General features: G+C 42.7%; 3 protein-coding genes across 3 annotated transcripts in view; all 3 read right to left on the bottom strand.

Moving 5' to 3' along the window:
• Positions 1–21: 21 nt before the first annotated feature.
• On the bottom strand, positions 22–3,103 carry LOC126536414 (uncharacterized). The gene is made up of 2 exons (XM_050183356.3): positions 2,885–3,103; positions 22–2,708 (listed from the first exon to the last, which is right to left on the bottom strand). The coding sequence occupies exons 1-2, from the start codon at positions 2,898–2,900 to the stop codon at positions 79–81; spliced, it is 2,646 nt and encodes an 881-aa protein (XP_050039313.1). The 5' UTR covers positions 2,901–3,103; the 3' UTR covers positions 22–78.
• A 1,083-nt stretch (positions 3,104–4,186) lies between these two features.
• On the bottom strand, positions 4,187–15,671 carry LOC126536416 (START domain-containing protein 10). The gene is made up of 6 exons (XM_050183360.3): positions 15,319–15,671; positions 15,075–15,222; positions 14,900–15,003; positions 13,950–14,067; positions 13,762–13,814; positions 4,187–13,661 (listed from the first exon to the last, which is right to left on the bottom strand). Exons 1-6 carry the CDS (start codon positions 15,472–15,474, stop codon positions 13,437–13,439), a joined length of 804 nt encoding a protein of 267 aa, XP_050039317.1. The 5' UTR covers positions 15,475–15,671; the 3' UTR covers positions 4,187–13,436.
• Positions 15,672–16,552: 881 nt separating this feature from the next.
• Positions 16,553–25,268, bottom strand: part of msl-3 (male-specific lethal 3) — a 46,580-nt gene continuing 37,864 nt past the window's right edge. The window contains exons 12-14 of the mRNA XM_050183363.3: positions 22,006–22,197; positions 16,842–16,926; positions 16,553–16,761 (exon numbers count right to left, since the gene is read on the bottom strand). Coding sequence (XP_050039320.2) covers positions 16,659–16,761; positions 16,842–16,926; positions 22,006–22,197 — 380 coding nt within the window. The 3' untranslated portion in view covers positions 16,553–16,658. The remainder of the gene's footprint in view (positions 16,762–16,841; positions 16,927–22,005; positions 22,198–25,268) is intronic.

Below are 25,268 nucleotides of genomic sequence, written 5' to 3' on the forward strand. Positions count from 1 at the left end.
TGACTGAAGCCGCACCATACATGTTTTCGCCAACCAAACAGGGGTTGTGGTACACAAATGGAGTGTCCTTGCTCAGAACTATGGGCGGAAACCCTTGCATAAAGCCGCAATCAAGTGACTCGGCAAGAAGATTCCTGAAGAATTGAGATAATGTAGAAACCTCTGTGCTCGTTTAGCCTTCAGTTTTTTTCGACGTTTCTCACACTTACAGATTACTTGCAGAGCATCGATGTAATCAGACACAGCACGTTTGTTCAACACTACACTTGGAGGAATCCCAGAGTCTGTGATATGTTGGCGACATTTACTCCAAAACCTGTTTTCCTCTGCAATCTGATAAATGTTACACAGACTTGGAACAGAAGGGGAAATCACCAATTTCAACTCCGGGACAGGACACACTATACTGTCGAGACTTTTCTCAAGCTTGGAAGTTGCCAGCTTCATAGAGCCCATCTTTATATAAGCTAAGGCATCAGTCACAGCAAAAGGCACAGTAAGCTCACCTACATCTACAGTTGGTGCTAAAGTTTTGCCATTTTGCCATGCTTCTACACTGTCAAAAGGTAGTAGACTTGAAGTACTGTAGGCACATCTGCCAAGGCAACCAGAGAGGCAGTCAACAGTGCTAAAGGCATCAAACATACCAGCAAGCTCAAATAAGCACTGCCTAATTAAGGAGGCTTGTGGATGCACTTCCTTCTTGATGCAACTGTCTGGTAATGGCTTGCATTCACGGACATCACTGCTTCCTTCATCAGAAAGCCAGCTAGAGTCCAGAGCATTATTACTCTCCACTGCATTCAGATCGTCATCAGAATCCACTTCCTGTGGCATTGTTACAGGAACGGTGGACAGTGGAAGCACATTAGTCAAACAGAGGTGACTTATGTCCAAACCTAGCTCTTCAAACTTGCGCTGGGTGATTACACACGTATCCAGTACTTTCGAGTGAAGCAGCTTGTGCAGGCCATCTCCAACTGGTAGAGCCTCGGCATGGAAAGTGTGCTCAGTATGTTGCCCCAGTATATACAATGCAGAATCAAGCTGCAGCTGCAGTACACATTTCCTCACATCACAATGGTAGTATTGCAGCAAGAAACTGACGCTCTCACTGAATGGCGAATTGAGAGCTTCAGATTTGAAGATATGCATAGCCAGCTTAGAAACTTCCTCTGGCTTTGGATGAACAAATTCAGCAACTGGACAGCCACTGGGAAGTTTCGTCCTTATCTGCATGAGGTTCCTGGTGGCTGTAAAGATCACGGGCTTCTTAGTAATCGTCAGAACAGATTCCACAGCACTCCAGAAGCCATCGTCTTGTTCAAAGATGGTGTCAACATCATCAAATAATATGATTGTATGGCTTGAGAATGTTAATGTCGATGAATCCTGTCCTGAAGACTTTACAGAAAATATTTTCTGCAGCGAACTTTCTCTGGGCAGTTCATCTACCTTTTGTTTCTTGACAGGCACCTTGGCTGGTTCAGCTGACGGTTGCTTCTGGGCACGTTTTTTTACTTCTGACACCATGATAATGTCGTCATCATCAGACAATGCACACACTCTCTTTCCCTTTCTTTTTGTTTCAACAGCCTTTCCTTTTGTATCTTCGGTTCCGGAAGCCTTTCCACATTTAATTTTTGAAACTACACTAACAAGCTCATCATTATCATCATCAGAAGAACCAGATGAAGGCACCTTCTTCAATGAACGTTTGCTACTCTGGGAACCACACCGGTGTTGCTTGCCTAAGTTCTTGGTCTCTTTTGCTGCAGTCAAGTCCATGCCTTTCTTTAACGGTGGTGTTGCAAAGTATTCAAGTAATGTCCCTTTAGGACTTGTTTTAGTTGTGGGTTTGAAAGTGCTTGATGTAGCTGACACCTTTGGTGTCTGCTTTGTATCACTGTTTGCAGAAAAGTAGCTATCCAAAGGCCCCTTGCCAGACTTTTTTGCAGTGCTCTCACCAACCATCTTCGCTGGCTTTTCTTGGCTTTTTGCAGCAGCTCTCTCAAACATCTGCTGCAGGGGGCCGGCGCTTTTCGCCTTCTTTTGAACCTTTGCTTTGTCCGTGTTAGCGGTGGTGTTTGGTGCTGCAACAGCTGGAAACGACAGTCTGCTGCCCTCCACATGATGGGACTGCGTAGCTTCATGCAATTCAGCCAGGATTTTCTTGCCCGGTCTCTCGCTTGACGCATGAACTTCAAGCACCTTGAAACCTAGTTCTTCCGCAAGGTAGTAAACAGAGCTTGTTTTTCCAACACCTGGAGGACCCGCAAGCAAGTAGCAATTGCTCAGTCCCTCTGTAGAATCTTCGGAATCACTCAAGGAACGTCGCGAGTTGGATCGCTCTGCATTTGAAGGCTTGTTTTTCCACTGCAATAGCCAAGACCGCAGTTCGGCAATCGTTGGATCGTTACCGACGAAGGGGCATGATTTCGAAGGTTTGTACTTGTCCGTCCAAGCTTGGCTTCCCAAACGGCATTCTTCTTGCACTTTCACGAACGTGTCCCCTTGTTTCGCGTCTTCACTTTTTGCAAGTGGCTTTGAGGACGACATTGACAACTTCGCGCCTCGGCGGCGAGCCGGTCGGTGAACACTGGGTCCTTGAGATAATTCGCCATTCTGGCTGCCCTTGCAGTCGTCGGACGAGGCAACATCTCTTGGTTTTCTTGGCCGCAGCGACCTGACGCGATCGGTTCCGTTATCTGCGAAAAGCATGCAGGACAGAGGTGAGGAGAGACAGTCTAGTACGTACATGGCTACTCGAGAATTGTGCGAAAAATACGGCACATAGCCAGAGAACATGAACGAGTAAATATGCACCAATAGACTCGGTTATTACCCTTATGCAATATATGTCTAGTATGTGATTCAGGCGTACCTTGTGTAGCCGGCATGGTAGCTACGCAATTTTCTTTCCGTAGACGTACTATGCACCATTAGAAAGCAAGTGGCCACAATAGGGCAGTTCGCTGTTAGAAATGCTACATTTCCAGCTTAATCACTGTCACGATCCATTCCAACACTTTCCCGCCACAACAGTGCCGACCTGCGCTGCCGGTTCCGCCATGTATCCCGCGCATAAACAAGCAGATATTTTGGATACGGATACGATTTGGGCAGGAGTCGACACGTTAGCCGCTAGCCAACATCAGCTCCTGTCATGCTCCAGCCAAGACGGGTCGAAGCTGGGCATGTCTTCCTTATGTCTTCCTGTCGTAGTAGCATGCGTAGTAGTCACTTTAGTGAACTCGAATAGTGCTTTTTTTGATTCACTATAGTAGTCACCAACGATCTGAAATTCTTTGTTGATAGTCGCAGTAGTCGCGATTGAAAACATGGATTGAAATAGCAGTCGTGATTCGTCACTGGCGTTGCCCTAAACAGTTTGCGGACGCAAACAAGCCCTCGAGGATTTCGGAAATACTGCTGTCGTAGTTTTCGGGTAGACGACGTACGAGGCCCGACAAGTAGTAAAAATGCCGACTTAAAACGCGCACGACGGGTTGCTCAGTGAGTAAAAAAAATTCGCATTATCAGTCTAGGCGACAAGCACAGCAATGAAATTTCGGTTGAGCTTTGCATCTCTACACAACTGACACGCTTAGTACGAATCCACTTAAGCTCCTCGTGGCGATTCTTTTGACGCTCACACTAAACTATTACAATGTTTAGTTCAACTCTGGCCCGGCGTTCAACATACGGAGTTCGTGAAACAAGTCCCCCATCAGCGTCTATAAGAAGCTTCACGATAGAGTGCTTATGATTTCACTGTCGTGGTGCAAGCACATCCAATTCGCTGTCGTTTCTAAGCTTTTTTGGACCATAATCACTCCACATTTTTCAACGCCTGCTGGCGATTTGAGGCATTCAGATTAAATATTTTTTTGGTAATACTCCTTTTCTGCGACATAGTTTAGCGGTGCCACAGTATTTCTTCTCCCAAAAAACCTTCAGATCGCAGCATTCCACTGCAAATGTCAGCAGTCCAAATGAGCCCATGATGTGTACCTGCACGATCAATATTGACTTTAATGCAGCAGTTCAAACGTGGCTGACTGTTTGCTGTCAACACGAATACAACTATCAGTGCTGCTTTTTGCAATTCCTTGCAGAAAAAAATGGGGACAGTTTCTTAGCTCACTTCTTGCCAGCATTCGAAAGTGCAAAAATGCGATGACCATTTGGCAGGATGACCGTTTTATTTGCGTCATATTACAGTACACAGAGATAAATAAAACAATTTGTAATTGTGGCAAGGAACATAAACATGTACGTAAACAAGTACACAAACATGGCTGCACAACGCAGTTCTCAAAATTGAGGCTTTCAGATGATGTGCTACCCAACTATCATCACAGACAGTTGAAGGAATGTCCGCAAAACGTTGCATTGACAGTGAGCATGTGCTGTCCAGAAGCACACACAATGCATGCTAACTGCTATAATTGTATGTGGCGTAAACAAGCTACGAGTGGCTAAGTGGAAGCCCATAAGATTGTGTCCTACACTAAGGAAATATGGCCAAGTGATAAGTACAATACACTTGGGGCAACACATGCAGTGAGCACAGAAAGGAGTGCCAACTGCAGCCTTGCAGAGCACAGCAGAACTCTGTTACAGCAAATTTTACAAGCAAGCACTTTACTACATGTCCAATACAACGACAATATGAAGACAGAAAATCGAGGTATTGAAAACTGCCACTTCAAAAGTACTTGTGTATGCATACGATCAATTTGTGTGTCACCTGAGAAACTGGTGTATGGTCCAACCTAAGTTATCAAAAAGTTGGAAATTGTAGTAGAAGTGTCTAGGTTGCTACTATTAAGGCCTGCGCTGTGTGCACCACATAAAATGTTTAGTTTCATATATTAGTAATAAAATTCTGCATTCAAAATAAAAGTGGCTACAACATGAAAAATTTGCAAAACTGAACGTTTTCTATTATGAAACTCGAGAAAAAGACGCTGCCACTTGCCAAAAATCATACATGGAACTTTGAGAACCAGCACGGCACCTAAGCATGACTTGCAAGATTACACAGCACACTTGATCGCAATGCCATGGACTATGATTTGAGTCGTACTTGCTAACCACCAGGTGCACGTGCTGCCTGTTTAGGTTTCATTTTAAGGCTGTTGATAAGAGAATTGGACAATTACAAGACCTGCAGTTTTCCAAGATTGCTTTTAGTCTCACAATTGTTATTTATAACCAATTTACAGAAAGTGAAATTCCATTGCAGTAGGCGTTTAACATACTAACTTAAGTCCACTCATAATGGCAAAGCACTATAAAAATCGGCAGGTGAAAGAACTACAAAGCCTAGATTCTCTTATCCACACCTTCCATTTTATGACAGCTGTTAGAAAGCAAAGATATCCAGTCTATTTGATTATCACATACCTGTAAACCAGAATCTTTGTCAGGTTATATTAACTGCAGCTAGCACTGATATCTTGAGTGTATCAAGTGCTTATTCTATAATTTTTGGCCTCAATCAAGATGCTTCAACCATGGTCAGGTACCAAAACCTGTGACCTTGTTCTCAGCAGAAGTGTAACTCAAGAACTGAGCATGGTGAACATGTCTAAGTCCATGAAAATTCACTGTAACAAGGTTCTGTTGTACTATTCTCACTAGAGTGCAGAAAACCATACACATACATCAAGAGACTAGACTTCAAAGAGAATGTGTACAGCTGTGTCCTATGGCCAAGAGACATAGAAGTGCAACACAACTTAGCTACATATCTTTGGTGTGTAAGCTAGGAAATGAGTAAATAGAAAGCTACATATATTGTCATGTTTCTTAGTGTTGCCTATTGCAAAGTACATTAAGACTATGTGAATCCTAGCAGAAACATTTTCATTTTCACTACTGCTACATTTAACATCTTGTGCATGCACATAACAGAAGTGTTGCATAAAACTACAGGCAGCTATCTATAAAACAATGCAAGAGACTGTTGTGATGCGTAACAACTGATGTACATATACACTGAAAATAAAATCTGGAGGTATGGTGCATGTAAACTTCCACAACTATATACCACTCCATTACTAGCTTCCTCAATACAATACATACACCTGTCATTCAGCATCAAATGTTATTTTGCACTCATACATGCATATCGCCAATTTTTAACAGATTGATCAGGGTCTCAAAGGCACAAAGTGATTAAATCAAGCAATGCTGTTAAAATGCTTTTTTCCTGCCTACACTGTTGAGACTTGTCAGCAGCACAACAGTTGCTGATGGCTGTGTAAAATTTGCACCTGCTAATACTGCAGGGCCTGAGCCAGAAAACATAACTTTACAATGCTCTTTCATAACATACACAAGAGGGAATTCAACAATGGTTCATGTTAACAAGGGCCACATCCCTGAAAATGCGTAAGGTGAAAGACCACTGGCAGTTGTTCACAGACTTTACAAACTGTATTCAACAAGGCCCCACTGAACAGAGGGCATTTGTAGCATGGAATGTGTTTTGAATCACCAACAACAACGCGGAAATAAATGCGCACTTTGTCAGCCCACCTCTCAATGTGTCACATCTGTCAAAATTACAAATCCCCACTTGGCACATTAACCCTCTCACTACTGAGCACACTCTGTAAAAACGACCCAAATATCCTGATTGTTTTTATCGGTTCAAGCAAACATATACACAAAGAGAGAGCAAAAATAATATACTATTGAATATCTTTATTTCACGACAGGATTTTAAACAATGCTTTAAAAACAAACTGGGTTTGTTTACTCAAAGTACAAATAAAAACTTTACTGCAGAGCTTCAAAACCTTAAGGTTAACTGAGGCGTGTTCTTGGCACTAAAATGGAGTGGTACTATCCCTTTGATTAACGCCCATGTAACTTATGTGCAGTGTAGCCAAGCTTGTGTTTGCAGGTCTTAGTATGGATGAGCCCAGCCGGTCCTCGGTAGGAGCGGTACCTTTCTGAACGGCTAGCCTGGCTCGTTCTCAGTAGGGAAAGGGTTAAGCAACCCAGATGCTGCATGTTGTGCTACCACCAAGAAGTTAATATCAAAACTATTGTAAAGAGGAAGTAAAAAAAAAGTGAATTACATATAAAACAAGTACTATGAAAGTACCTTGCTACATATTCCAAAAGACATGCAGACCAACATTCTGTTCCTTTGTTTTACCGATGAGTACCTATGGTACCAGCCAGAAAATGTCTACGGTATCATGTAACTACAATATTTCTTATTTTGGTAAAAGCAAGCATAATACAAAATTTTGCGTTCCATGTAGTTGTAGACTGAAAAATGTCAGCACAGCAGGCTATATAATGGCTTCTTCAGCACACAATAATGCTTCAGTATGTTTAATTAGTCCAATTAATACACCTGCTGCCAAATGACTCATTATCATAATATTCCACACGTATAATATGAGCATTGTTTTTAAGGTTACGAGAAGCAAAATCTGATGCACATATTACATTCAAGTTCAAAAGACTATTGGTCAGTTCCGAAGACTTAACAGTTTCAGTTCCTATGTCAATAACTACCCATGAGAACTACTACACAGGCCATAGTCAAAGGACAGGGCAACCCACTATGTCAATTAATTTATGTGCTCCAAGTACGAGAAAAAAAAATGTTCCCAAAGTAACGAGTCCCTGGCAATACAACATGCTGGTAACACTGTTTCTTTTTAATCATTATTATTACTTTTATCTTTCCCATCGTGCTGGTAGACTGACTGGCATATACACCCGTCTAATTCACAAGTGCACCTCATTCGCCTAATAGCAACAGCCGCCATTGTTAAAATTAAGGTGCAACATGATAACCACACCAGCCAGTACATGTCCATGGCTTGCTGTTTCAACATGAAGCTCGCAACTACATTTCTACATTTTTCGTCTCGTAAAACATACATTGCACTGACTGCAAAACTGTCTACACCATCATTGGCTTAGAAAACTTCCTTGCAGAAAAGCTAGTGTCAGAATTAGGAAAAAGAGGGTGGTACATACATGCTTATGTCATATACAGGGATCTTAAGGTAAATGGTAAATCTGCAAGCTACGAGGTTTATTCCACCAAAAAAAAGGATACTCCAGCTCATAAGGTGACTGACAAACAACCATAACACCAATGCACGAGCTCAAAGTTCTGAGGCAGGGGCAGTAAATACACAAAGCAAGGTCAAGTAAACCACAATGTGTCACTTAAGCATCCACTAGAATGGAATAATGCAGCCAATAAAACCTGCAGCACGGCTACTGCTGGCAAATGCTCCTTCATTCTGTTGGTGTAAAACACAGAAATGACAGCAAAGCAAGAATACATATTGAAGTTTGCCACTTTTATTCTAATACCAACAAGTTACTGTTGATGTAATGACACCAAATGCAAACTGCCATGGTCATTACATCATTACATCATCCCATCAATGTTCTTGAATATTTAGTCTGCAAGATTAGCCCTGGGAGTGTTAGCCAGTGCCAATCACAGCCATGGCAAAAGATGTAAACCAATATGGAGCCCCTCGGTTCCCCTTGTTCTTCTCACTCAGGTCGCAATATTTTCATGAAACAGTTGAGAAATGCCCGACTCTGATGCTTAAAAGAGCCCAGCAAATAGCAGTACCCAGGGCCTCAACAAAACTGTAGTTCTCTATGTAAGGGGGGGAATGTCTATGCGCCGCAGTGCCAAACTAGGTATCGCAAACCTCAGAGATGACCAGCTTATTGCGAGTTCCCTCCACACAGCTTAAATATTTCCTTGAAAAATACATGCTGGACTAGTTCCTTGATAACTACTAAATTGCTTCCACAATTGAAGGACTGTCCTCTAACTGAGTGAGGTGGAGAACAGGACAATGAAAAGGAAGTACCACCATTCAACACGTTGATGTCAAATTGCTTACTGTCCATCATGCTTCCTTCCTGATTCGATTTTCTCAGTTCCCCTGTAGCTGACCAGGAAGGACTAAAGTACCGAAAATAAATAAACAAGAGTAAAGCTGCACAAAAATCCAAGAACACCAAAATACTTCTTTTGAGTTGTGACTGCAAAAGCATTATTGTCCAATTGAATGCCGCTGAGCGGTCTTTTGAGTTGTGAACTCCTCACGGGCAAACAAGTGCACTGAGTCACTCGGTGCATTTTGATTTAGCCTTACCAAGGTGCAGTTAGAATGCTGACGAGAGCTTGCATGGACAAGGAACGAGCAGATAACACAGGTTTCAGAGGGTGGTGACCTCTATCCTTACACAATACTGCAGCAGCAGGTGTTTTTGCCTTTTGCCTACTCTGCTCCAGCAAGGCCCAAGCCAGCAAGTGCGAACTAGCGCCACAGCCAATGGGAAGTTTCGCTTCTACAGATGCCACCAGCTTTTTTGCTCAATTGGCCATTTGATGCTTTTGGATCAAAACACAGAAGCTATACAACCTTCATGCATTCCGAGTATTAAAATATTTTTCTCAGCACCGAAACTATGTGCATCTTTTCTTGTACATTTTCTATTTAAGCCTTGTAAACTTTCACGCAGACCTCCCACTGTAGTAGTCAACCATTTACCATGGGTACAGTAAAGTGAAAGACCAAAAGCAAGAGAACGATCCTTTTTCCTGAGTGCTCACAGTGCTTATGTAATCTCTTGGTGCAAGACATGTGCTGCCCTCATGTGCTGAACAGGCCCATCAAAATGTGACACATGCGATCAATCTGACAGAAAATAAACATGGCTGAATTCATGATACAAAGTGGCAGGCATGAAAAACACAGACATAATGAGAACGTTAACAAAAACCACTGTGTCGTCTTTCTGAGGGTTGTACAGCACACCTGCCTTTTTGTACCATGAATCTACCAAATTACCCAGCTTTCTGTTGTTACAAATATGGCTGAAGAAGCATGGTACCATGTCCCCTGTTTTCTTGTTTTTTTTGCATTTGCCTGCACCAAAGATTACTACCTCAACTGTTAATGGCAATCAAACCTCCTTGGATGACCTGCATGCCAAAGAATGTTTGTACAGTGCAATGCAAACCAATGAGGTATTTACGTTCCCCCACCACAGTAGGAGCACCACATCTCACAAGAAAAGTTAATTTGCACCCGCACGCTTTGGAACTTAAGAGCACTGACACTGAGTCGAAGATCACTGGCACTAAGCAACACACCAGTCTTATGCAGAGCAAACGGCACAAATAACTACAGGACAAACAGCGTCACAGGTTACAAAGTCTCCGGATTACATGTGCCTGCCAAGGTTTGATTTGCTGCATGCCACCTTGAGCAGCAAATCTGTTAAGAGGTCCTACAGTGAAGTTACGGTAGCAGGCCTGATGCTTCGAAAGTCTAGCACTGTCTTTTCCAACCTCTGGGGCTTTATACTGCAAAGAAGGAGCCAGAGTGTGGAGCCCGGGAAGAGGTAACACGCACAGCGGCTTCAAAGCTCTTACGAAAGACCAAAGAATGTATGCATAAATATAAAAAAAAATATAAACCTTTCTTTGTGAACTTCAATGGGTTTCCGTACTGTTGGGTAAGGAAACTAATCTCCATCAGACAAGCTCAGAAACTGTGCTTTTGCTAAACTAAGCATTTGGCATCAAGGTAATAAGTTAGGAGACAAGAGGAACATTGTCAAGCTCAGAATAGGCAATAAATATAATAAAGATAGCTTACTAAAGTAGGTGCAATGTAAAAGGGTGCAAAAGGTTTAAAACATACAAGGACATGAAAGTGCACAAGAAGATCATTACAACCTGAAACTGAATCTTCAATTCATATCTGCAGTGCCCGCCATTTCTTTTTGCATGTTCCAACTCAATTTTGACAGGAAACAGATTACTATACATTCTATATAACGGCACAAAAGACAGACACCAAACACAGAACACAACAGACACACACACTGTATAGTATGTTTTTTTTGCATTGCCAAAAAGAACGTATAGTAAACCATGCCAACTTGCCCAGCAACAAGCCCTTTTGAGAAAACAGATTGCTTGGTTTTGTGTCAAGCCGTAAAGGAAATGAAAGCAACCTACGAAGAAAAGATTCGTTTGTTGCTTCATGCCACTGTTAGATTGGCGACAATTTTGCTCTCTCATGAAAGTTCTACCATATTACAGATTACCGCGAAACTGATTTGTCATGTAAGGAGTCTTATCGAGTAGCAATACACCATCTCTTTCTGCTGCCCTCTGACAATTTGTTATGTCACAGCACTACCCCAATTTACCTATGGTACCTTGATAATTTTTGCCATACCCAATGGCAGCTTTCTGTTTACTGCAAACGAGCAACGTGGAGAAAAAAAAAAACTTTAGCCACTGAATTAAATACTAAATGCATGAAAGGGCAAATTTTCATGTACCTGATGGTAACACGAAATTACAAAGGAAGCCCATGCGGGTTTCTGGTAAAGAAAGCTTTGCAGTCGAAGGAAAATTAGTGCTCCGATTTAAACCAGGACAAATCTTTCCTAAACTATGAAGCTTGCTTTCTCAGAAACCCCTATGGGTTTCTTTTGTAGCTTCAAGCTACAGTCAGGTGGATGACAATTTTCCCTTTCATGAACCTTCCTGCCCTTCGTGGGCTTCCACAGAACTCTGTGTCTGCTGAAGTGTGAGTGAAATGAATCTTTTCCTGCCTTAGCTTTTGCTTGTAGGTAATCAGTCTTTTGGTTTTTAATGACTGTTGCTTAATAATGCAATACCACGTGGAATTCCCTTGTATAGCAATATGCTGCACACATTTATAATGCCATTCATTTAACTTGCATGCTTTCTTGAATAGCTTGTAAGTTGCTCGGGCGTGCTTTGTATCAGAGTAACCATACAGCACAGACTATGGGTGGCCATGAAGAGGCTTTCAAACAAAAAAAGAATAGATTTCGTTAAAAAAATGCAGCTAACCTGGACAGTGGAGATGTTATCAGTGGCCTAACTTGTTCTACTGCAGCCAATTTGCACTCATGCAGACTTCCGACTACCTCTGCTTTGCTATGAAACACTACACTACTAAAAATTATCCCCCCTTAAGGCGCAACATTGTCACACACAAAAAAAAAAATTATCCCCAATCTTGCACGCATCTTTTTTTTAATAATGCATGCCCAGCATACTTTCCTGTCAAAAATTACGTGCACATCTTAAGAATACCACAGCATTACAAGAAATTAGTAGGTGCATAGTGTTAAAGAAAGAAAATACACATGAGATTGGTTATTATTTTTTTGCAATACCATTAAGCCTTGAGGGGTGTACAATATTTAAGATTATAGTTGCTTTGAATGGCTAACACATATGTTAATGAAAAGTCTCTGGACCAGTCAATTATAAGAAAATTAGTGCCTCATCTTAAAGTTGGCCACAAGCTTCAGCTGGGGCCACAAGAAGCCACATACTCCTCAAAAACAATGGTACAGCCACTCCAGTGTGAAGGTTGTATGACTACATTTTCACAGGTTTTTCTTTTCCGCACTGACATTAAAATGCAAACATACCCAGCTACTGCTAGTGCCCATGTTAATGGCAGTGATGTGATCTAGTGAAATGACCATACAGATTTAGTGAACAATAGGTTGATCACGCATCACTTAAACCTGTAGCCTCGGACGGAGAGGAATATGAACATTCATAGGCCTTGCCTGCAAGCACAGAGGAAAAAAAAAAGAAAAGAGAGAAGAAAATTCACTCTGGAAAGTAGGTTAAACGTCACCGGTGCTAGTGAAAGACAGAAAACTGTGCAATGGCACACACTGCAGCAAACAAACTCGGCCTTGACAAATGATCCATCAGCAGCAAGCAGCTCAGGCCTCTAGGATAAACAAGCTTTTGAAACTTACTGAAAACTGATTCTGGGAATTTGCATGCCGAAACCACGATTTCATTATAAGGCACGCCGTAGTGACTCCAGATTAATTTTGACCACCACGGAATCATTAACATGCCCCAATTCACAGGACACAGATGTTTTTGCATTTCGCCCCCATCGAAATGCACTCACTGCGGCTGGGATCTGATCCCATGGCCTCATGCTTAGCAGCACAACGCCATAGCTGCAAAACCACCGCTGCAGGTTTTTTGCAATTTATGTTCCACTGAATGGCAGAATATATGCAATTTTGATACAACAATGATTTCACCGCAAGAAGCCCAACATATTCAGGAAGTCTGGACAAAAGAGCCGGCTACTGTTATCTTTGGCTTATGTCAACAGTGACTGTTTATGAGCAGCTTCTTGGCTTTCAGAAAGCTGAATTACATAAATAGCACCAGGTTGGCTATAGCTTTCAGTATTGCTTTGGTGTTACACTATCAGTTTGCTGCACATCTATGAATAACTGGAGACAAGACAAGCACAGCCCTTGATTAGACACAGACCTTCGGCCAATGAACAGTACCAAACCCAATCCGCAGCCTCTCTTGAGCACAACTACATGTCGTCAACGTCCTCAAAACCACAGATCTCTTGGTCTTCAACGAGACTTTCGTCCAGGATGTCCTCCTGCATTTCCTGATGCCCTGTACTCACACAGCGCGACACATCCAGTCTCGGCATGCTTATCTGTTCTGGGTGCAGCCAAGGCTTGTAGCTGGGCTGGTGAGCTCTCTTCCAGTCATTGTATTCCAGGCAAGCCTTTCGCAACTTCTTTGCCATCTACAAAGTTAAAGTGCCAGCACAATCACACTTGTCCTCATTTCAACATACTTGATGCTACTGCTGCAACAAGGAGAGAAGATAATTGTAGTTTACTTACATTTGGAGCGAAAATTTGGGTGAGCTTGTTCACAAAGCATGCTGGGAGTGAACCTGTACAATGAACAATTTCACAGTTTTAAAACCCAATGAAGGGCGACGTTACAGCAAAATAAAAATTATGCAACGACTTTGAGCTGTGGCTGGATGTTTTGTCGTTGGCCACACATAACATCACTCTGCATTTACCTTTGGGGTCGCATTGCGTTACGTAGGTCAGCTTACAACCACAACTTCCATCTGGTTGAATAACAAGTCCGGTCAGGTAGGAAACGGCTCGCACAAAACCCTTCTTTGGTGGTGCAGACTGAAATAAGCAAAACAGTTATTCAGTGTGTCACTACATATGTACTATGGTGAATGGTGGTTCAAAACCCCTGCAAAAACTCATCCACTTAGTTTTCATAGAAGTCATTAATGGGTCGGCAAATAGGTTCTCAATAATGTTCTCAGGAACGTAGAGGTTGCGAAAAAAAATTCAATTATGGAGTTTTACGTGACAAAACCACGACTTGATTATGAGGCACGCCATAGCAGGGGACTCGAAAAAATTTGGACCACCTGCAGTTCTTAAAAGTGCTTCTAAATCTAAGTACACGGGTGTTTTTGCATTTCACTGCCATCGAAATGCGGCCGCCGTAGCAGGGTTCCGATCCCGCGACCTCGTGCTGGTTTTATTATTCGTTGTTTGCTATGTAAAACTTATTCTGTGATGCTACATACTTTAGTTTAGACACCCTACTAGCCTTAGGTTATGAGTCTAACCAGCTTTGCCTATTTTTATGTATTGTAATCATGAACGTGTAATAAAAGAGTGGAAGGGAGGGAAAAAAGCCACTAAGCACTTTAGTTTAGACTTTAGTTTAGACACCCTACTTTATACTTTAGTTTAGTTTACTTTAGACTTTAGTTTAGACACCCTACTAGCCTTAGGTTATGGGTCTAACCAGCTTTGCCTATTTTTATGTATTGTAATCATGAACGTGTAATAAAAGAGTGGAAGGGAGGGAAAAAAGCCACTAAGCAACCACGACCGGGTTTAGCGACTGTGAAAGTCAAATGAGGAGACAGTAGTTGGAACAGATGTGTCCTTCGCCGTAAGTTGTTTTTCACTAAAGAGTCTCGAAACCCACGCTCACCTCGTGAAACACTGAATGGTTTATTATGAGGCATTCTTTCTCCGTTTGTAGCCAGGATCTCTGGAGGACGAAGTCCCTGTTTTTGAAAGGCGGTGGAGACCGAACTACAAAAGAAACACGGAGTCACAAACACGGTAGTACGACAGCCATTGTATCAAGTAGCTTGCCCCATCACCTGCGTAATATCCAACGTCGTTGTTGGGATTCAAGAATCCAATGTCGTAGCTCTCCAGCACGTAGACATCCCACTTTTTTCTATACAGTGGATCCATTAAAACGTCGAACAGTAAAGCCGGACTGACATCCTTGTACACGGTGTGCAGCTGAAAAGACACGTCACGGACAGTACTTTTCTCGTCATGACAGCAGCAAACTTAAGCTGCGAACCGCCGCATGCTACTTCGGCCTAATGCCCTTACCTTTATCATCTTGAATTCAGTTTGCTGGGTTGATTTAGTCCACACGGTGGTATCTTTTTTCTTGTACTCGACTTTCCAGCCGTCGTGCTTGTCGGCCAAAGCTTTCAAGCGTTCAAAATCTCGATCATCTGCAATACGAACTTCGCCTACATCCATCGTGATAGCTGTGGTCCTCTGTTAACGCTTATCGCAGTTAATGCTGTTAAGGCAGTACAAAAGAAAGATCCGCCCGGCTCATCCGTGTTCGGTTCTTGGTTGCGGAATGCCGACGTTGGTTGCAGCCATTGCTCGATGCCGATGCTGATTACATTGTGTGAAGCGAGTTTTAAAGAGAAATGGAAGAGATAAGTGCAGTGCCGTAACTGTCTCTCACAGGAGGAGACCTCAACAGGATTACATTTGCGCAGCGCATACACGCATACATACGTAGGGGCTCTAAAGGAGGCATTTTGGTTGGGGGCACGGTCATGGCACGGTGGTTGGGGGATGAACAGCACGAACGTGGAACGTGAACGTGGTGTACGTTGGCGCGTTGAACGGAAGAAGCACGTTGCCGGCCGCGGTCTTTAGAATCGTACGAGCGTTCACTTTAGCGAACAAACAGCGTAAAGCAGGCGTCAAAGTATTACACTCTGCGGAACTCGAGAAAACCCTCGATTTTCGAGTGGTTTGACCGTAACCGCTAAAGCTGTTCATTGTCAGTTTTGGCCATTAATATTTCCTCTGTGGTTAAATCTTACTGCCAAATACCAAAATAGTTCAAGATGTTGCACAATTCGTGCCGCGTGCGTCAATAAAGATAACGTACGAGTATTTTTGTAATTTTTCTTTAGCTTAATTATCACAATTGCAACACTGATATCCACCGCGGTAGATTAATCGTTGCGCTGCTGAGCTCGTGGACGCGGTGGCCACATTTCGATGAGGGGCGAAATGCAAAAACGCTTGTGTACTTACGCCAGGTGGTCAAAACTAATCCTCGGTCTCCCATTATGGCACACCTCATAATCATATTGTACCTTCAGCAGAACTGATAATTGGGCGAGTTCGTACAAATTCATAGTAAAATATTTAGCGCGCACAATTGACAAGGACACAATGAAGGGGGACACAAGCGCTCGTGTGTGCCCCTTCACTGTGTCCTTGTCAATTGTGCGCGCTAAATATTTTACTATGCATATTGTACCTTGATTATGGCATATAAAACTTCCAGAGGAATTTTTAACACAGCACATGCCAACAGCTACATTTTATTCACAGCAACAACACAAAAGACACAGTTATGCAAACTTCCCAACCCGGGTGCCAATGACTTATATACACAACGCGCTTTATGTGCGTTAATCATCAAGAGTTTTGTATTTTTCAAGTTCAGCCATGACTTGCTCAGCATCTCGATAAGCAGATGATGGAAAGAGTTCTTCGTGCCGACCTGCAAGGTAGCTGAAAAACAAAGTTATAGTGTAAGCACGACCTGTTCCACATTTTATTATAGAATAAAGAACTTAGTATAAGGAACTTACTGCAAGAAGCCATTCACAAAGTTTTCAAGATAGCCAGCTTTAGTCTTTGTGATCGCCATTTTCTGCAGCAACTCGGGAAGCTTTACTGAAAGAACAAAATATTAAGGATTCACCGTTCAGGACAGTTCTAGCTCTCCAAAAGGTACACAAATGCAATGTACTTTTGCAACCAAATCTGCCAATCTGGCACATCACTATGTTTACACTACACTTTAGAAAATATTGCGCAGTCTCTGCATGCAAAATAGCCACGTCAATATAACACAAAAGTCAAAATTTGCGAAAAAAGTCTTGTGTATAGCAAATTTATTATTTTAATGTTTTAAGAAGCATACACTTTTAGACAAGGATGAAAGAGAAGCAGACATGGAGCAAGCATTTGTTTTGCATCTGGCAGTTTTTTAATGCTTGTCTTAAACTATGCAGTTGTTAAAACCTGAAAGTATGAACCAGCTACCCCAGCAACATTCTTTTGATCTTACACAAATATTTGCACAGCACAATGCATATTAACAGGAATGGAAGTAATTCTTTTATTGATAACTTCTCATTCCTCTGAACTGCCAAGCTTGACAGTCTGAATTGCCTTGTAATGTAATAACATATAATAGACAACAATTCTGTGTTCCATTAAAGAGTCTCTGAAACGTTTTTTGTTGCACTCCTAGACGTATAAGAGGTATCTCTTAGGGAATTCTTTCTCAAGAGAGTTTTGTATGAGCAGGCTATACTAAAGCAGGTATGAGTGGTTGAACATTACCCTCCTCTCAAGCCGTGGCATTACACCTAAGCTTCTACACCGTGCGGCCATTGCTATGTCCCGCCGCCTTCATGCGGTGACACAAGTGCGGTCTACTCCCAGTTGATTTAAACAGAGTGTATTCCCACGTCTATTTTCTGCACAGTTTTTCTCGCTAAGCCTGAGGTACATGGAGCAAACTTTCACGACAAACTTTGCGCGGCACATGGAGACTTGGCAGCACGAGCTGGCTTGCACTACATGAAGCGAGGAACAGGCGGGCCCGTCGGGTCTTCGCTGCATTGCTGCAAGTGCATATGAAGTGTACAAACTACAAAGTACCTGTTTGCGATATTATTTAGGCTTGATAACAGCCTGATAACATGAAACTAGCCAACATGTACATTTACGATGCTCACAAACAATGCTACGAAAATTTCTTTGTAGGCATCAGCTATAAATACAAGCTCTGCCACCAACTTGTGAATGTGGTGAAATGGGCTATATTTAGGAAAAAAAAAAAAAGAAGAAGCACACAGACATTGAGAATCGAGTTCACAATTTCTGAGTGAAGGGCAGAGATGGTACTAACTACAATAACGTCGAACTCAAGATGACGGCTCTCTGATGGACGCTCTGACAACTTGTAATTAAACAGATTCAAATGCTCTTGCGGTACTTTTTTTCAGGATCTCAACTTGTTAGGGTAGCTACTACTGCCATTCTGGACAAATTATACACAAAACTTGGCTCTCTGACAAATGCGTAACCTGCAATTGCCACTAAAAGCACTTTTCTTTTCAATATTGCAGATGATCATTGTGCTGACCAAGGAGGTTGGTGATGACATTAATGTGTAGCGCTTAATGTCTCCAACATTGTGCAGTAGCTGCAGCTTACTTTTTTGCCCACACCTGCAGTGCAATACGAGTGTTACGCAGCGCAGGTACCATTCAAGGTCCTGCCGCCAAAGAAGGCATTGCTGCACCCATGGCTGCACCTATTTTCACTGAGCATACCTCCACGTCCATTGGCTGCCGTCGCCACGGCTGTAGCAGCCGATCCGCATTATCAGGTGGAAGTGGGCTGTTGGTTTGAAGAAACGTGCCTTTGTTGTGTTTATGCATTTATTTTTAAGGGTATGCAAACTACTATGCACACATGTGCCATTAAAAATAGGCTTAATGAAATGGTACATTTTAAGCATTCCTGATGGCGTTGCATGGGTAGCCAATTAGATTGCTTGCCTGAGTGACATCACTCACCCACACTACGTAGCGTGGGAAGGGGCAGATGGAAATGTAGAGGACAGCACCGCTGCGATCGGTAGCGATACCACATTTTAAAATCATTATAATAAATTATATGCTTTGCATGGAGCACTTTACACATACTGGCTCAGTACCTTTGCACACAATCGTCAAAGTCAATTCAGGGTCCCTTTAAACAAATTTATTACACAGCAAGTGTCAAGGAATAACAGAGTGCACACAGCCCTCTCAGTATAATGTTTGCATCTTCGTTACGGTATCTCGTTGTTTGCACTGCGGCATATTTATCACATTTCATCAGCTAACACACCTCAGCTTCTGGTTTAGCAAACTTCAGTCATTTCCAGTGTTACTCTGACAAAAAGCTGCATACTTAATTTACAGATGGAAACCAAGCTTAGCTATGTCATTCTTTTTTTTTTTTAGCCAAATTCTTTTGCAACAGGTGTGATGGCATTTGTAATGGTTTCTTCCATAGTTTGCCTCGAGTCTTAAAGAAATACCTACAGAAAATTTTGTCTAGCTTTTACTGTTTTATTGGATAGCCATCGACCTAGTAATTACACTGTGGAGCCTCAATTCCTTGCGAGCATGACAAATAATTAATTGCGCTCCCTTTTAATGCAACCAGTTCAAAACACATGCTTACTACAGCACGACTTTGAACGTGAAAAAAGGAGACTTGTACATTATCGTAAACTGTTGTGGCGGCCTCGTGACACAAGATACCACTAAACCTGCACACACACTATGGCCGAGTCCAAGCATGGCTAAGTGCCAAGTACATTCAGCGGAGTCCAGTCAGCATTTTGGCCGAGTATGGCTAAAAGCAGAGTCCATTCAGCAGCCGACAGAGGGGAGAGCATGTCTTCCTGCATTACCAAGAGAAGCACACAATTGGAAGAAACAATTTGGCAGCTTTCGCAGACACGGTCGTTGTATGGCTTTCGACCACTGCACCGGGCTGACTGCCACATTCACCTTCAAGTCTCTTTTTCATGTCCAAAGCCTCATTACGCTCAACACGTTTTTGAACAATATTATGTCACTGAGTAGAAATGAAACTTCACCTGAGTGAAATTCATTATAAGACTAATAAAATTTGGTACACTCATAGATCATCTAGTCTTGGGTTGTACGAGGGCAGGAGAATAAACAGTGTGCATTCGTTTTACTCATGTGGCATAAATATGTATATATATATATTTTTTTATGGGGTTTTACGTGTCAAAACTACTTTCTGATTATGAGGCACGCCGTAGTGGAGGACTCCGGGAATTTCGACCACCTGGGGTTCTTTAACGTGCACCTAAATCTAAGTACACGGGTGTTTTCGCATTTCGCCCCCATCGAAATGAGGCTGCCGTGGCCGGGATTCGATCCCGCGACCTCATGCTCGGCAGCCCAACACCATAGCCACTGAGCAACCACGACGGGTCATAAACTGGTTGTGCCAGCTGATGTGACATGCACCAATGGTTGGTGATCGCCAAGAGGTATCAGAGAGAAGCAAGGAATATGCTGGGTTTATAAGAGAAAGAGCAGAAGAAAAAGCAAAAGAATGAAACGTCCAGTCTTGCAAAATGACGTTGAAATATTGAGGTAATTAAATGAATGTGCTTGCAAGAGTTGTCTGGTATGCATGAACACCAGAGAGAGCATTTGTTATGCAGCTTATAATGTGCTAATTTAGAAACAACCGAATGTCACTTATAAGAGGGAGGCTAAAATAAAATTATAAACGAAGAAAGGTTTCAAGAAGACAATGAGGATGGCCTTAAGGATGACGTGGATTAACCGAAGACTAAAGAAGATAAAGAAGAAGTACTCAGTGAGGTGACAAGAGATGATTGGTTGAGAAGAGAAGAAGAAGTATCCGGTGAGGTGGAAAGGGATGAATGGAGGGGAAGAGAAGAAGAAGAAGACGGAGAGAAGGATTACGTGGACTAACGTCAAGGCTATAAAAGGGCGAGGAAGGGCGAGGCACAGAGGGAAAGAACAAAGGGAGGCTTGGCGGGTCAGGGACGGTTCGGCTGGAAGAGAGCGACGCCGGCTACTGCTCCGGTGAGCTCGCGTTCTACGGCTTCGCACCGCAGACTTCCTGCCATTCCCGAGCCCGTTCCGGGGAGTCCGTGGAGGATGCTACCACCTGCTACGGCCAGGGGGGTCTCCAGCGCTGTTGCCACTCATCTGGGTGGTGCCCCAACACCAACTTCATCGGCAACACCTCCACGGGGGTTTTGACCTGGAACGTGTACGACGCAGCCAACGACGACGCCAGCGACGCCAGCTCTAGAACGTCGAATGCCACTTCGACGCCGGCTACAGGACCCATACCACGCCACATCCGCACCGAACCAAACGTGAGCACGAACGCCAACCACTAACAGGAGAATGCTAGTAGCAGTGTTACCAGGTGGTGTGTACTGATAGCCTTTGTATTTTGTGTTAGTTTTGTTTGGTTTGTGTGCTAATGTTTGTGTCGCATAGGTTGTATTAAAGGTGTGTCTGTGTGGGTACACCTGTCGCCTAGTCCATTCTTTCGGTCAGAGTGTTCTCCGGAGATCTGTGACACTGGAAAACATGCAAATGATGAGCCATAACAGGGGCCAAACGAGCAGCCAGTATTCCGAGAAAAAAGACAGCCAAGTGGCAACCCTGAATTCTCTGTGGCAAGACTGGACAAGTATGCGTGGTACCACATGCATACCGTCTAAGTAAGAAAATACATTAGGTCCCCACATGCTTCTCATAGCCTGCACAGACAGTGTCACCATGTCTTACCTGCTACAATTGCACTTTCATGCCAATGCCTAATTAGGCTGCTTCTTGTGGCATTAACAGACATGAAAATGTAAATTTAACCCGCCTGCTAGAACGCCTATGGGCAATGCAGAGTAATTATTGAATAAAGAAAGAAAAATATGCATATTCATTCATGCTGCTTCCTCAGAACACTGCTTTTTCCATTTTGAGGATCACTGTGTCAATCTCAACAATGCTTGCAGGTACTGCTACACATACAATAACGGTGACCCCTTAGGTGGCACCTCCCCCTCCTTTTGCTATCTTAAAGGCATCACTCCAGGAAAGAAAAAGATACACCTCTCATTTCCAGTGGCAAGTTGCGTGAAATTAGAAAATGTTCCCTTACCGAAGAGCCGCAGGAGGTGTTGTGCACCATACAGCAGAGCTGGAGATGCTGGGTTTTCTTCCAAACATTCACTCGGGAGTATTGTGCAGTCAAATTTGTTGGCAACGGTAGTTGGTGCAGCTTCAGACGCGGCTGCCGACACAGATGACGACACGGAACACGTGCTTGCAGTCCGTCGCCTCGGTGCTCTGCCTTTGAGTAGAAGAATAGAAGGGTTTAGTAGCAAGGCCTGCTTAAAAACAAAAATTTTACTGCTTCAAGTTGAAAAAAAAAAAAAGAACACTAACACACTGGCAGCCAACAGGAATAAACAGCCTACCCTTACTTGACCTAATAAACAAATGTCAGACTCGCCCATGCAGCAATACAGTTACCCCTACACACTGAGACTTGCTTTTATTCTTGAATGTAGTGTGAACTGTAGGGTCTCACAATGGCCAATACAAGACTGACTGGCATATAAACATGCCATTATGTTTGCCCAGCTAATTTATGGGAAAAAGAATACTGAGGTAAATAAGTGGAATCTATAAATGGAGTACTGTGTCCCTTCACAAGAATTTTACAAAGAAAGTGATGACATGATGCACAGACAATATTTACGGTTTGCAAACAGTGGCACAAAATATAATCTTGTCACACAATGTACTAAGCATAATGCCTGATCGGCAATGAAAACCCACCGCAGCATTGTCAAACATATTAACCTGAAATAACTGTCTAGTTATTCAGCACCAACCAAACATGCTCGAATCAAAGAGCTTCTACAAGACCTCTGCACCCCTTCCTTCTCCCACTAATGTCACTTTGGTTGATTTGATTTATGTGAATGTCACCATCATCGCCACAGTGTTATCAAACAGCGAAGTTCACCAAACGAGATGAAGAGCAGCCAAGGTGTCCGACTTTTGTTAGTCACAACCATATGAAGCCAACAGATGTGAAGCCAAGGAATTTAGCTTTAGCCCTTTAGTTTATCATTTGTACACTTCAATTAAAAGTAAAAATAACTTCCTTTATGCTTTCTTTGGCTTCATGTGGTTGAGTAAAATTCACTGGTAATTTAAAAGGCCCCTGAAACAATTTTTGTGGTACCTAATAGTGCCTCCTAGACATAGAGAGCATCTCTTATGAAATGCTTTCTCACAACAATTTTATGTCAGTACACTATAGTAACAAAAGAGCTATAGGTGGTTAAACAGTAGCCTGCCTTAAAGCTGTGTCTCCATCATTTATTTTGTCAGGCCATGGCTACATTCTGCATCCTCGAGCAGTGTCATGCTGTGATTCAATTGAAGTTTACACGCAGCGCTCGTATCTTCTACATCATGCAGTCACTGCAGTTTACTCCCCGCAAAAACCAGAACACAAGCAAAGTACAGAGGTGACGCCATTCATGTTTTCGCCTCCCCAAAAGCACATCTCTGTGCCTATGTTTGTGTCAGATAACCCCTTCGCATCCTACCAGCTGCAGTTGTCACTGCATATTGTTAACCATTGTTGCATTATTTCTCACCCCTTGCCTTCCCCCATGCAGCCCTGCAACCTTCCCTCCACAAAGCCTGACTTTTTGGATGAAGTTATTCTACTCCTACTCATGCACGCATGCACATGCATAGACAACAGCCATAGCAGATGATCCACATTCTCGGGAGGAAATGCACCATTGGTTTGAAGAAATGTCTACTTTTATTGCATTTGTGCTTTTCGTTTTTACAAGTACACAAATTACTAGTATACACTTATAAATATAAGCTTAATGGAGCGGCATGCTTCAAGCATTCTTGATGCTGTCACGTGGGAAGCCAGTCGGGTCGCTCGCACAAGTGACATCACTCACCCATTCTGCATAGAATGGGCAGAGATGAATGAAAAAAGCAGAAAAAAATGCCGCTGCAATTTGGTTGCAATGCAGTGGTTTGAAACATAATAATAAATTACACAGGTTACACAGAGCACCAAATTTGGTCGCAAGGGGCTCAGTACATTAGTAAATCATCAAAATTGTTTCAGGGTCCCCTTAATGATCCTAATATACTTTACCCATATTCTGTTTACTGCAGTTACTCCCTCATTGTTCACTATGATAACCACTTTGCACATATCACTCTTTGGCGCCTTTGTCAGTATCTTACAGTTAAACCTCAATATAACGAACTTCAATAGAATGAAATTCTTGATATAACATAGTGTATAATTTTTTAATGACTTCTTGCCCATAGGATACTATGTAATTAGAATCTCAATATAAGGAAGTTTGTTTATACACAATTTCAATATAAAAAAATTTCACTGCTGCCGCAAAGAAACACTGAGACAATAAATGGAAACTTCTGCAAACACAGATGGTGATATGGTTCAATTACAAGCTTGCGAACGCACCTCTCAAATCACACGCTGCACAACCATCAAAGCGGAGCAGTGTCATGTTCTATATTAAGCTTAAGTGCGATAAAATCCTATCACGCCTCGCACGCTGTATGCTTTGGGTGCGCGCTAAAGCATGCGAGGGTGAGTCAAGAAGGATGGTGCCTTGATGACTGCCTTCAGGCGAAAGGTGGGAAGGGAGAAAGCTACGTAATGAAGTGTGCACAGGGTGAGCAACGGCTGGGGGGGGGGGGGCAGTGGAGGCAGGGCGGCGTGAGTCTCCTTTTCGAGCACGGCCGTTGCTGCGCATCGCTGTCAGCACGGCTGAGCATATACGCAGCCTGCATACCTTGTTTTAGAGGTAATCTGCTGCGTGTGTAAAGAGCAGGCATGCTAAAATTACATTTCATCATGTGCACTGTCTTCCTGCATGTTTAGTACTGGGGGTTGCATAATCTCGAGTTTCGGGGACGCATGAGAGAGGGGAGATAGACAAGGCATTCGCTCCATGCTGATGGTGCTTTTAATAATAGCGTCGTGATACATGATACACTAGCAGCTGCGAGGGTGAAGTGTAGACGAAAGTGTGGCTAGTTTCGCTTCATACCACCGATGTGAAGATATTGGCAACATGGCGTGAAACCGTAACTTTCGTCGCCTAATCTGAAATATGACATAATTTTTTTTTTCTCATTCAAATTTGCTTTTTACAATTCCCAGACAACTCCAGGAATTCACGGCTACTTTTGTAGAAAGAAAACTAGTCGGCAAGTGTACTTATTTACATAAAAGGTTGAATTTCAATATGGTGAAATTTTGATATAATGAAGCAAATTGCCTATTTTAACGAGTTCATTATATCAATGTGTACTGCACATCTAGCTTTCTTTTTTTAC

The sequence above is a fragment of the Dermacentor andersoni genome, chromosome 4 (assembly GCF_023375885.2).
Source record: "Dermacentor andersoni chromosome 4, qqDerAnde1_hic_scaffold, whole genome shotgun sequence".
Taxonomy (NCBI): domain Eukaryota; kingdom Metazoa; phylum Arthropoda; class Arachnida; order Ixodida; family Ixodidae; genus Dermacentor; species Dermacentor andersoni.